Consider the following 13,904-nt stretch of genomic DNA (forward strand, 5'->3'; position numbering starts at 1 on the left):
CTGCCTCTTCACCCCAACATTTCAGCGGCCTGAAGTTGCACATCGCTCCCTCCCACCGGGCTAAACTCCGAGAGCAAAAACCCTTGTCTTATTCCTCTCTGGGGGCCCCCTCAGCACCTTATGCAATTCTTTGAGAGGTTATTACTGAATAAATCAAATGAAAAATTGTTCTCTGTCAGGAAAAGGTTGAGATCCATTTGCAGAAATAGCTTTACCAACCCAAGCTTTAGCTGGTACAGCAGCAAAGCCTTTCCACTAAGCCCTGTGGAAGTCCTCAGCTTGATTTATTTTTGGATTGCGTCTCCAGAATATGTCAAAATAGCTTTCCCTGCACACGGGAAACGATTCCTACCCCCAGATCCTCGAGCCAATCCGAGCTGTCACTGTGGCCCCTTCTGGCACTACATTCTTGCAACGTGTGGAGGAGGAAACACTGAGAAGCGCATTTGTGTAAGTGGCAGAGTTTACTGCCTACGAAGCCCTTGATGGTCTCAGAGCCCTGTTGCCTGTAGAGTAGAGTACTGTTCTTCATGACGATACCAGGACAGGAGATTGTCCAGCAACATTTTTAATTTTTTTAACAGATAAAAGAGGGGAGGGAAAAAAAGAAGCAAAATGTATAGGGGAAGAAAACAGGGTCTCGTTCTAAGGCTGGCTTGGTCTGATTTTGAAAAAATGGATCCTTATTTGTTCAAGTAGGTAATTCATGATCCCTAACTGCATCCCTAAAACCACAGAGAGCCAGTTTAATGACAATGAGTTGTAAGGCTTTTGGACCAATCATTTTACCTCCGAAACTCTGTTTTCTCATTCATCAGGCGAAGATCAGAATGAGGCCCCTATTAACCCTAAGTTTCGAAATCTAGGTCATTCTGAGAAGATTCCTTCCACTGCCAACTTTCCATTTAGCATGCTGTTTTGGAAATTTGCCACTAGAGGCCAGTGTGAATACAATTTAGCCTTACAGTCTCTTTAGGAGGCAGAAGCCTACCAATGGCTTTCAGGATTGATTCTAAGCCAGGCCAGCCACCCCTTTAATGTGGAAAACCAGCTACTGCTCGGACTGCGTGGGGCCAGAACTGAGATGTCAGCCTGGCACTAACAGGCCTGGGAAGGCTCTTTCTCCTGTCTACGGGACTAAGTGGAGAAGTCCGCCGTGCCTAGGAACAGGGAATGAGCCCTAGTGCCCAGGGCCTGGTTCTGTGATATGCCTCATGGTAAAGAGCCAGGTCCTTATTAGCTACTTTATATCCCTCAGCAAGTACCTTTGGAGCCGTCTTTTAGGCCCAGCAATCGCAAATATTTCCGTAGAAACCAGAAGGAATCTTAAAGAAAAGGAGACGTCGCCTTGCTTTGTTCCGTGGTCTGTGGAAGCTGCTTATGTGTATGTTTCTCTTAATCCCCAAAACCAGCCTCTGAGGTTGGCATTTAGTATGCCCATTTGCAGATGAGCCAACTGAGAACCAAACACAAGTAGAAAGCCTTGGACAGAGTGAAAGGGTGTATGGAATAATGGACCCAGCGAGGCATGGCTAGTGAAAGGCAAGTTCTCTTGAACTTGAGAACTTCTGATGCGAAGTTCAGCCCTTTTATCTCTACCTTTGACATTCAGAGGAGGAAGATCAGGTGCAGAAAGAGAGAACGATCTAGGTGCAGGGCACGGGTGAGGACCCGAATCGCCTGCCTTGCAGGCTATCCTGTCCAGCGGCTCCATGCTAGAGCATCCTAAGGTCAAGTTGGCCAGGAAGCCCCAGCCTTAGCCATCTTCTTGAAGGCCCTTCCGAGCAGAGCCTGCCACGGTCCTGCCAAGGTTCAGCAGGAGGAGGGAAGGGAGGGAGGGAAGGAGCACAAATGACCCTAATCAGTGTGTTTATTGGATCATAACTATTAGCCTCACCACTCAGCTAATCTCATAGAAATCACTTTCCCCTCTGCGAGGATCTGGCCACAGCTCCATGAAAAGCTGGCTGGCCTGAGTACCTGCGAGGGAGCTCTCATACAGCAGAAGCAATGGGGAAGGAGGGAGAAGCAATATTTCTCCTTCCTCATTATGCTGATGGGGAAAATGGCCATTTCACAGTCACTGTATAAGGAAAGCCCCCGAAGAAAAGGAAATCCAAGACTCATAGTTGTCCTTTTGGCAATATTCAGCTCTTAGAGAAAACGTTCCCCTTGTGCCTCCCCTTTTCAAAAGCACGTGTAGCTATGTAAGATAGAAGACGGTAAGGAACTCGTGTTTGGGGAACGTGCCACGCGCTTTGCACGGATTACTCCATTTAATCCTCTCCAAAGGCCTGTGAACAAGACATCATGATGTCCGCTTCAACGAATCCGTTTTGTAGATGAAGGCTCTGTGTTGATTGACTGGGTCATGGCAAGGCTGAGCTTTGGGCTTTGGGTCTGCTCTCTCCCTTGGTCATACCCGAAACTCCCCCAGGAATGGTTTCCTTACCATCCTGTGCCCCCTCCTCTCTCTAGCTCAGACAACATGGAGGCTGGTCATTTCAAGCCAGGTTGTTGCGTGCCCTTGGCAGGCTTCTTCCATCTGTAGAATGAGAGGGCCAGACTTGTTTTCTCACCATGCTGTGGTCTAAACTTGGTCAGTTTTATGATGGTATTTCCTTCTAGCACATCCTCATCTAATTGGAATCTCATACCAGTTTGGAGGGGATAAGGTGGAATGGGTATTATTATCCCCACGAGAAGCAGAGATACAATGCGGGGTTCAAGGTCACGACGTGAGTGGTCGGAGTGGAGACAACCCTGTGCTGCCCCCTTGCCCCCAGGCAGGCGGCCAGGCGAGCCCCGGGAGGCCGGCAGCAGCTTCCAAAGCCCAACGCCTGAGCCTCAGCCCAGCTCCTGATAGGCTTATCGGAGAACAGGGGACACACGCTTCCCGTAATCAGGGCAGATTTTCTTAGCCAGGGGTGGAGGAGGAGGAGGAGGCAAGATGCGAAGTGTGTCTGACGAGCAGGGCCCAGAGTTAATAGAACTCGGGGAAATCGCAGCAGGCAGCTGGAGACGCAAGCAGGCGTGCCCCCAGGGCAGGGCCGCCGGGACTTCGGCTTCCACACAAAGCCAGGCTCGTGGCATTTCATGCATGTTTCCATTTTCTTCCTCAGCCAGGCAGGCAGATACAAGCAGTTTGGCATGAAAATGAATTTATACCTTAAAAAAAAAAAAGTTTCACCCTTGGTGTCTTTTCAGACTGCCCCAGCGCAGGTCCAGCCGGGGGACATGCTAAAAGAGCTGCAGGGTAAGGAAAAATCGAGGGTGGGGGTGGAGTGTCGGCCCCCCTCCCTGCCCATCCACCTGAGGCCTATGCAGACCCTCAAGCAACCAGGCCAGGGGAGAAATGGGAGGGGGTTGGGGAATAGACTCAATCAAGGCTTTCAATCCAGCTGTTTTATCCCACCCCCTGGGCCAATCAGGAGAACATCAAGTGTGTTTGTTGGTGGGAGGCTGAGACTTCAGAAAGTGACATAGGCAGCTTTTAAGCTTCTGAAGATTCAAATGTGAGGATTCATTCTCCATTTCCCAAGATGCACAAATAAGAGGAAATGGCTGAGATCAAATGAAGAGAGAGTTCAGGAGGCCCAAGAGCAGACTGGCTGACTGAGAAGTCATATGTTCAAGTGTAATTAAATCCAGCAAAAAAGAAGAGAGGGAGGCTGAGGCTGGGAAAGGCCAGGCTATGGAGGACCAAGATCCAGGGACCAAAGCCTTCAGGGTACACCCCCTGTTAAGTGGAGAAGAGAGAAAAATCTACCTAAGAGAAAGGTTTTGGAGGTTCAATGGAAGGAGAAACTTGGTGACCTTGGGTGAATCCAGGCTGGCTTCCTGGAAGTGATGGTACCTGACAGATGGGGAGAATATGGGCCTGGTGGAGAGGAAACAGCAGGAAGAAGGGCCAGGCCAACCACGTGGCTGGTTCTGGTTGGGTGTAAAAAGCTGATGGTGGAGATGGAGGTTCACCTTGGCCCCTATCACAAAAGGCGCAGAGATGGCACAATTGCATTTATAAAGTCAAGGGGACCCATCCTTTCTTGAAGGAGCTGAGCTAAGAAAAGAAAAGACCTAGGAGTTCATTCTAATATGAACTCCTGTTAGTTTTTACCTCCAGTTGCTACTTGTTGGCAAAACAACCTTGGCCAATTTCTTTCCCTCTCTAGGACTCAGACTGCAAATCTGTAAAATCAAAATGAGTTGCATTATCTTTCAAGTCCTTTGTAGCCCTGAGGTTTCCAATACCACAATAAAGAGCTAAATACTGGGTTAAATGTTGGAGGGGAGGATCGAGGAGGGCAGATAGTGACGTGCTGTGATGTCTGTGCTGTGGTGAAAAGTAAACGGGACAAGGCTCTGAGCACAGATCACATCGCGCCAGACTAGGCCCCGCGGCCAGGTGAGGTGCCACGTCACAGACACCGAGATTCCTCGACAAGCCCTGAGTAGAGGCTGGAGGAGTCGGCCTGGTGTCAGGCAAAGACAGGGGCTGGGTTTGCATCCTGTCCTCTGCCGCTTGTCTGTGTGAACTTGGGCAAGTTAAGACTCATATTCTATAGATTCCTAGAACATAACTCAAAACAAGTGCTCCAACCCTACTGGACAGAGCTTCTGAGGAGGCTGGGTCTCTCTCTCCCTGGTAGTGAACTAGCCCAGCTCATGGCACAGAGTTTATCAAATGGGTCAATAGCATCGTAGAGTTACTGTGAGGATTCAGCGTGTGATGGGTGTTAAATTCGTATTGCTGTGCTTATTACATGGTAGGTCTCGGTAAACAAAGTAAATAGATAAGATCCCTTTCCTTCTCTGTGCTAGTGGTCACGGAGCCCAGAGAGTCTCAGTCTGATAGTTGTCAATGCAGCAACTGAATTCATAATAGATGCTCAATAAATGCTGCATGGATGAAGGCTGGGTGTGAGATGCATGTGGTGGTAACCCTGTTTGGGAATGCTCAGTAGAAGCCAAGGGTCCTCATTGAATGAGTCAGTGTTTCAGAAGGGAGAGACAAACTTATGAACTTTTCATATAGTCATATTGAGGAGCAGATAGATGGGCCCCAGGGTGAGCAGCTGGGGTTCGTTCCCTGTGGACAGAAACTCCACAACAGCAGGAGCGAGAAAGGAGGCTAGGTCCTGCCCAGGTAAAGGATAAGAGACCACATATTTCTCATTCTCGAAATCAAGGAGAACTTCCTGACTATAAAGCTCGTTGGAGGTCAAAAGGGGAGTGATGTCAACTACCCATAGGCCTCTTCATTGGAATCCATCTTGACTAAGAGATGATCACACGCACATGGGAAGTCCCTGAGATTTACCAAATACGGACTCAGAACCAGGCAAATCAAAATGATCGGCCAAAGGAAACCCGGAAGAAACGCCCCATGGAAGTGATTCAAACTACCACGAGGTCACAACACTGTCTGAGCCTGCCCACCTGCCTATCCACATAGACTCTTTTCCTCCTAAGAAACGCGTTACCTGTTTCACTGCCTTCTGTCTCTGTGTGGAAATTCCTTTCTGCACAGCTGATGGGCCAAGGCTTTATCACTGGCCACTGGTCAAGCAGCTAGGATACAGCCTCTCACTGCCGCTACCCAACCCCCATCTCTGGCTGGGAACCAAAACCCTACTTCAAGCCGCTGCAGGCCAAGTCCAGCTGACATCAGTATGATCAACTGAGCACCTGTTATGTGCTAGGCACTATTTAGGAGCTGGGAGTGTAACCACAAGCAAGGCAAGGTTCTTGCTTGTGTAAAACTTGTATTTTGGTGGGGAAAACAGAGAAGGATACCACTCTGAGGAAAAATAAAGGAGGGTCGGGGGCAAAGAGTAACAAGGCACTGCGTTAGGTATAATGGCCAGGAAATCCCCCTGCCCACGGGGCAGAGACCTGAGGGCCCCAGGGCCAAGTGTTCTAAGCTGGGACTTTCCTGGTGGTCCAGTGACTAAGACTCCGTTCTCCCAATGCAGGGGGCCTAGGTTTGATCCCTGGTCAGGGTACTAGATCCCACATGCTGCAACTGAGACCCAGGGCAGTCAAACGTAATTTTTTTTTTCTTTTTAAACTATTCTAGGCTGAGGGAACAGCAGTATAAAGGCCCTGAGACAGGAGCCTGTGGGTCAATAAGGAGGCCAGTATGGCTGGAGCGAAGATTGTGATGGGGAGAGAAAGATGAGCTGAAGTCAGAGAGGTCACCGGCCTTTTGGTCCACAGCCCACGGCCCATCAAGTCCTCTTGGCACAGAGGGAGATGGAACCCAGGGCAAGGTCTCAAACAGAGGAGTGACGCAGCCTGACTCTGGTGTCAAGTGGATCCCCTGGCTGCTGTGAAGATTCTAGTAGCTAGACAGGGAGGCCTCCCCTCACTTAGAAAGCAGGAGGGGCTGGAAGGAGGAGTACAAGAGACTTGAGAGGCAGCCCTGGGGTGGGAGTGGGGGCAGGGGCACAGCTGGGATCCGAGGGGCTAGGAAAGGCTGCTGAACCAGCAGCGGGAGCTCCCTGCCCTGGGGCTTCCCTTTGCCCGGATGACTGAGCTAGTGGCTCTCCGGTGTGGGGAGAGGCAGAAAGGAAGGGCGGGGTGGGGCTCTGGTTGGGATGGTGGGGCAGCTCCAGGAGGAATGGGGGCTGGAGGTGTGGAGAGCTCCGTGGCCAGCTTGTGCCCCTGCCTTCAGCCCCACCGAACAGGGCTGTTCCCAGACCTTCTCAGGCAGGTCCACCTTGCACTTGGGCATCTGACCTCACTGTTACTACTGGAGTGTCTTATTGAGGGAAGAGGCCAGTGACCCTGAGTCCTTTACTCCCCTTCTCTAAAGGTTTTAGTGAAAGAAGGGGTTTAATCTAGCTGATCTCCAGCCAAGCCCCTGCTAGCATTTCTAGTAATGGATGGAATCAGACACTGCATCTCCCTCACCTCTCTCCTGCCATGATGGCTTCAGGTTCCCGCCACGCCCTCTGTCTTTCCCTGTCTCCCCAGGACCCCCATGCACCATGGTGCAGGGTCTTCACTTCCCAAGGGCACCCAGCCAAGGCAGTAAGCAGAGGGTCAAATCCAGTTCCCTCCGTTCTACGAGCCATGTGCCCTGGCTGCTCAGGACGGAATTTACCCAAAGGCCTCTTTCCAGCTTGTTCTAAGATGCAGTATGGGCAGCCCCCACTCCCTGTCCCAAGCACAGTCCTTCTTCTGCTTCCTCTTATCGTCGCCAGCCTTGCACAGGGCGGATCTGAGGGCAGCGTTTACACAACAGGGGGTGGGGGTGTAGGAGACGGGCAGCAGCTGCCTCATCTGTGAGCCCTGCCTCCTAAGCCCCGTGGTGCTTTTCCTCTCCTTATCAATGCTGCGGGTTGCCTCTCGAAATTGCTCTGCCGTCATTAACACCGCGGATTAGGTCAGATGAGAGAGCGTTTGCAGTCTTGGATGGCAGAGGCAAAACGCTGATGCTGATTATTCCACATCTTCTGGGCATGGCCCATTCTGTGCTCACAGTCTGTAATCAGAGGGACAAGGGTTGGTTACATGGTGGGGTGGGCAGGGTGGTGGTTGGCTCTAATCTGGCTGCCGGGCCCAGACAGCAAGACTGCAACCCCTTTTGGCCTGCCACCGGCTTCCCTGAACTTCACAGGTGACCTCAGTTACTTGCCACCACTATCATAGCCCTCAAAAGAGAAATGACCTCTCCAGTGGCAATGCCCAGAGGCTGCTTTTGAACCATCAGCAATTCATTTGTGCAAGGACTGTGAGCATTTTGCCCCAGGCCTGATCAGCGAGTTTTGTATTCTGGGGTCACTGGTTAACCATGGAGCTCAGGGGTGTCTTTCAGACTCCTCTTCCTCCAGTGTACCCTCCTGAAACGCCTCAGTGCCCAGAGGAGGCCAAGGCCCATGGCCTTGCATCATGGCCCCTCACCTCCTGGCCTCCGTTCTATCTCTGCCACCTTCATCCTGCACTCCAGGGTCTCCAAACACAGCTCTCTGGCCCTTAATCTTGCTGGTCGCCTGCCAGAAGCACCTGCTCAGCCTTGTCCTCCAGGCAGAAGTTTGTCTTCTGTAGCAGCTGCCGTCCTGTCTGTACCCTCACCTTTACCATTTCAGCGCGCCCCAGCCCCACCTCCTGCTGTTGGCACCTGTGCTTCTCTGCCTGCAGCTCTCTCTGGCTTCTGGAACCTGCATTGCCACTCTCTGCTGGTCAGGTCAGACGTGTGCCAGGAAATGAGCAGGCTCCAGAGGCGGCACTCAGCCACTGAGCCTGTGACTGATGAAAGTTGGTGTGCCCACACACCCACCCTGCTCCTTCACCCCTCTGGTGGGCTGAGTGTGAGGTGTGTGCTGCGTGGTCTCCCAGAGCGCCTCGGTGGGAATGAGCCTGGTTGCCCGCAGGGATAACCGGCTTGATAAACCACCCCTATTGGCTGCCTGCCCCGCCTCACCTCCACACTCCCCACATGGCATTTCCTTCATCTCCCAAATAAACTACTCACATTTAAAGCTTTCTCTCAAGGTCCACTTCTGAGGGAAGCAAACAGACATCATCTTCAACGTCCATCTCAGTATCAGCTCCTTTTTGCAGTTTCTTCTGAGCCTCCCTTGCACCCACTCCTGGGGAAGAACTATTGGTCACTCCTCTCTGTGGCCCTGGCCCTGTATGTCTACCTCATCAGCACTGCTCTCGCCGCGCCGTCATTTATTTTCTGCATGTCTTGGGGTCCCCACTGGCCTGGGAACTCTGTGGGGACAGATACTACGTCCTTTTCATCACCTTTTTATCCTCTGAGCCTGAGACAGCACCCGGCACAAAGAAGTTGCCCAATATAATTTTTTTCCCCAAAGAGCCACGATGGAAATGCAATAACTAAGAGAGAGCAAAAGAAAAATAAACACCATATATTATGCATATATGTGGAATCTAGAAAAATGGTACAGATGAAACTATTTGCAAGGCAGGAATAGAGACACAGATGCAGAGAACATTCATGTGGACACAGTGGGGGAAGGGAGGGTGGGATGAACTGGGAGATTGGAATTGACATATATACACTACGATGGATAAAAGAGATAGCTAGTGGGAAGCTGCTGTATGGCACAGAGAGCTCGGCTCAGCACTCTTGTGATGACCTAGAGGGATGGGATAAGGGTGGTGGGGTGGGAGGGAGGCCCAAGGCGGGGATATATGCACACATAAAAATTATTCATTTCGATGTACAGCAGAAACTAGGGCTTCCTGGGTGGCTCAGTGGCAAAGAATCTGCCTACGATGCATACGATGAGACACGGGTTCCATCCCTAGGTCAGGAAGATCCCCTGGAGGAGGGCATGACAACCCACTCCAGTATTCTTGCCTGGAGAATCCCATGGACAGCGAAGCCTGGTGGGCCACATTCCATAGGGTCGCAAAGAGTCAGACATGACTGAGTGCGCACACACGCGCTGCAGAAACTAACACAACATTGTAAAGCAATTATATTCCAATTTTTTTTAAGTATCTTAAAAAGAAATCAGTGAATAAAACAGAAAAGAAAAAAAGAGGGAATGGAGAGAAACAGACAAATTCCAGAATCTTTCTAGAAACAGACACAGGGGCTGCTACGCCCAATGCTGTAACATTACAAGGTTATGCGATAGAACTTCAGTCTCACTATTCACCTGCTCAACAAGATGCAGTGACTCCCACTGTTGTCCTCCTCAACTGGACCTAATTTCATGGATGTCTGTCTTTTTAAAATATGTATTTATTCATTTGGCTGCGCTGGGTCTTAGTTGCAGCATGCAGACTCTTCAGTTGTCGCATGTGGGATCTAGCTCCCTGACCAAGGATTGAACCCCGGATCCCCTACATGGGAAGCACGGAATCTTAGCTGCTAAACCACCAGGGAATTCCTATGGATGGCTTTTAAGACCCTTCAGCACCTGGCTCCATCCTAAGAGGCAATCAAGACTTCTGTTCAGAGTCAGGCTTTGGTCTCAACTGCCTGGGTTCAAATTCTTGCTCTGCCAGTTCCCAGCTGGGTGACTGTGGGAAAGTTATTTAGCTCCCCTGAAATAATAATACCTCACACCTATACTTATTTTGAGAATTTATAATCATGCACAGTCTTTGTAAATATATTAAAACCATTGAATTGTATAGTTTTAAATGGTGGAATTTTATAGTACACAAATAGTATTTTGAAAAATTAATCATGGTGTCTGGCCCAGGGTAGGCTCTTTGAAAACAAAACGGTGGTTATCATTGTGACCAAGGAAGCTTTCCAAGGGAACCTAGCACCTGGTCAGACACAGAGTGGGTATTCTGTAAACACTGGTGGGACCAGTGGATAACACAGCTCACAAGTATGTGTGGAGCATGTCTAGGACAGCTACCTGGGGGAAAGCAGGGAGTGGGGCACACAGAGATTCCAAGCCCAGTTTTGCATCCCTTGGGAAAGGAGGCCCAACTTATTCTTGGTGGAGACAGGGTCTTAAGCCCAAACCAGAGAAAGGAACCTTTCGACCCCACAGTGCCCCACCACCCTGGGCATCCCCTCTTTGTTCTTGCTGTCGGGTCCCAGGTCGCAGAGCCTAGTCCAGCGGATCCTGAGCCATGGGTAAATAGAAAACACTTAACCCAGGCTGACGAGCGTGTTCTTATATTTATCTTTGACTCTGGCTGTATCCGATGTTCTGGGAATTGACTTCAAACAGAATCTTGAGCGCCGGTTAAGGCCCAGCTGCCAAAGCCAGGCCCGGAGGGCGCGGCTTTCCCAGAGCCGGTCTCAGGCTCTGATCCCCCCAGGACCCTTCCCCGGCAGGGAGGCGCGTCCGCTCCAAATGCCGGGGCGATGGGGAAGAGGAGGTTCTAGCTCAGTAAAGCTGAGATTCAGGCTGAGGAGGGGCCGCGGGAGATTTCCTAGGGAAGCGTCTCTCTGAGAAACCCAGGGGCTCACCCAGGAGGGCTAGACCCGGGCAGAGTGGAGCCGCAACGGGCCAGGCTGGAAGGGAGGCCGCCAGAGAGGGGCCTCGACAATCTCCTCGCTCCCCTGACTGCGATCAGAGCCCGGCACACAGCAGGAGCCTACTTGGTGCAGGTTGCAGAGAAGCCTGGAGAGCTCGGACCGCCCTCTGCCTAGTTGGAGGAAGCTTCTAGACCCAGGGGCTGGCTAAGCCGTGTGGTCACGACGGGCAGGGGATGGGGAGGGCTCTGTCGCGTGGCTTAGGTGGCCGACTCCGCGTGGCCAGGCCCGGCGGGGGCAGAGGCGGATGGGAGAGCGTCCATGTACCCACGCTGCCTAGGCCTAAGGACCCTCACTGAGGCGACCCCTCCGGGCACTGGGGTCGTCCCCACACGCTTCCCCAGGAGATGTAAAATCTGTTTCTGCACTGAGACCCGCCCCCTCCCCCGCGTTGGGGCGCACCCTCAGCGGAGACCCCCCCAAACCTCTGGGGGAGATGCTGTCTCTGTGCACAGATCCCTCCCCACCCTCGCTCCGCAGAGACCCTTCCCAAACAGATGCTCCTAGGTTCAGACACCCCTCTGGCTCCCGGGGTGCCGAGATCCTCCGGGAGGTGGGACGTGGAGCGCGGGCGCAGACGAAGACGCGCACCGCCGAGACCATCTCTAGCCGTCACCCCCCAGGCTCCCAGCATCTGGAACCGCGTCCCCACGCCCGCCACACGCACACACACACACAGATTCACACGCTCGCACACACACTCGCGCGCAGACCCCGCCCGCGGCCCCGCCCCGGCCCCTGCGGGCGCCCCCTCCGGCGCTCACGGACCCAGCAAGCGGCCCGCCCCGGGTGGCGGGAGGTGGCGGCTTCGGGCAGATTTGATTTTCCCGCAGCCCGGGCGCCCCGGAGCCAGAGCCTGAGCCGAGGAGGTGGCGCTCGGAGCCGCGTCCCCAGCCTCGCCGCCGCCCGCGCGGAGACCCAGCGAGTGGCGCCGCAGCTCCGGCGCTCCGCGTTCGCTCCGCGCTGCCTGAGTCCCGCCGCCCCCGCAGCCCGAGCTCCACTCGACCCCCCACACCCCCTCTCCCTCTCCTGCACCCCTTCTGCCCCCACCCCGAGCTCCCCGCCCCTTTCCTGGTGCTCTCTCCACCACTCCGCGCGTCCCTCCCGGCCCCCTCGCCTCGCGCCCCTCCGCCTCTCCCCGCTGCGCCCCAGCTCCCTGCGCGCTCTGCCCCTCGACACTGGGTCCCCAGCCTCCTCGTGGCGTCACCCGCACCCCCTCCTCTCTCCTCGGCCCCCGCTCCCTCCGCCCCCTTCCCTCTCTCACTTCCCACGCCCCCTCTTCGCTCTCCTCTCTCCTCCCTTTGCCGCCCAGCCCCAGCTCGGGAGTTAGGGGGAGAGCCCAGGGTTTCCGTTGCTCCGGAGGAGGCGTGAATCGCGCAGGGATTGACTAATTTGGGGTGGGGGGCGCGGTGGGCTATGGAACAGCCCGAGGACATGGCGTCGCTGAGCGAGTTCGACTCCTTGGCGGGCAGCATCCCGGCCACCAAGGTGGAGATCACCGTGTCCTGCAGGTGAGCCGCCCGCTGTCCGGGTTCCCCCGCCCCGCCCCTGGAGCCGGAGCCGCGTCTGCCTCCGTGCGCCCCCTTCCAGAGCGTGCTCGCCCCTCTGCCTGTCGGGCAAGAGCCCATGCCCAGCCACGGGTGGCCAAGGCGGAATGGGAAGCCAGGCTCAGGGTCTTATCCGGGAAAGTTTGCACGCCGGGCTGATGTTGCGAGGAGATAAGAAGACGCGGGGGGTAGGGATCCGGGAGCCCGAGGGGGGAGAGGGAGGTAGTGAACGAACACGGTAGGGGCTTCACGCCGTCTATTTCTGATCGTCCCCTCCCCAAATGGAGAAGAGAGGGATTTGCCTCATCCCTCCCAGGCGTGCCCAGCCTCTGCCTTCTGCGCCCTCCTTCCCTGCCTTCTCCCTGCTCCTTCGCCCCAACTCCCCCACCCTCTCCTCCTTCCCTCCCCCCACCTTCTAGACCCCAGGATCCTACAGCCTTTCTTCACCTCCAACAGCAAAACAGACTCTTTGGGAAACGATCAGATTGGCTCACTCATGCTGAGCTGTGGATGACTGATAACAACTCGAAGTGAGACCATTAAAAAAAAAACAATAACTGGGGTACAAAATCTTAAGCCAAAGGACTAGGACACTGAGTGTGGAAGTTTAGAGTCCAGCAGGGGAGGGAGAGGAGCGTTTTTGTGGGCTCCCACCCCTAAATCCTCATCCAGGTCACACAGGCTTTGGGAGTCACTGGCGGGGTGGGGGGACATCGGAGCTGGGTCTCCCCCAGGTTCTTCAGTCTGAGAGGAAGGCTGTCCCAAGCAGTGAGGGGCACAGGTGGGCTGGGGGAGCTGTCTCCCCTCGTGCAGTCAGCCTGCGGCTGGCCTAGGGTCACTGCCTTGCGGGGACTGTGAGGAGCACTGGTCGGTGCAGACCCCACCTCTGCAGGAGATGCCGTTCCCCTGCCCAGAGTGACCAACAGCATCTCTGGGGTCCCGGGTGTGCACTTGTCCCAAATCGCCTGCCCCATCCTCTTCTAGGCCTCTCTTTGGTTGGCTTTTCACCCACCTTCTTGGCAGCGCCGCCCCCGCCCCCCCCCCCACCCACCGCAACCTTGTATTCCCAAGTTGTGGCCCTGGGGAGATGCATGTAGATGAACCAGAGGAGCTGGGCAGGGGTGTGAAAGAGGAAGGTTTCGGGGAGCAGGGGTGGGGGTTAGGGGAGTAGGGGTGAGAGCTGATGCGGTGGAACATTGCTATCCCCTCGTGTTAAGGCCCTTCTGGGGGCTCCTGTGATAACTCCCACGTTTCTGCCCCATGGTCCCACACACAGTTTTGTCAGGATCATCTCCCAAGGCCATTTGCATCTTGTCACTATTCCGCTGGGAGATTCCTGATGGCCCCTTGGCTCGGGTCTTACTTCCTCA

At 54.0% G+C, this 13,904-nt stretch overlaps 1 protein-coding gene across 4 annotated transcripts in view; it reads left to right on the plus strand.

The window, feature by feature from the left end:
• Window positions 11,782-13,904, plus strand: part of CPNE5 (copine 5) — a 101,909-nt gene continuing 99,786 nt past the window's right edge. For 3 of the 4 annotated variants that reach the window (XM_018039275.1, XM_018039277.1, XM_018039276.1), the window contains exon 1: window positions 12,045-12,498. In XM_018039275.1, coding sequence (XP_017894764.1) covers window positions 12,404-12,498 — 95 coding nt within the window. In that variant the 5' untranslated portion in view covers window positions 12,045-12,403. Of the gene's footprint in view, window positions 12,499-13,904 lie in introns of all 4 variants that reach the window. The other variant, XM_018039278.1, reaches the window with a different exon arrangement.

Source organism: Capra hircus, chromosome 23 (genome assembly GCF_001704415.2).
Source record: "Capra hircus breed San Clemente chromosome 23, ASM170441v1, whole genome shotgun sequence".
Classification (NCBI taxonomy): Eukaryota; Metazoa; Chordata; class Mammalia; order Artiodactyla; family Bovidae; genus Capra; species Capra hircus.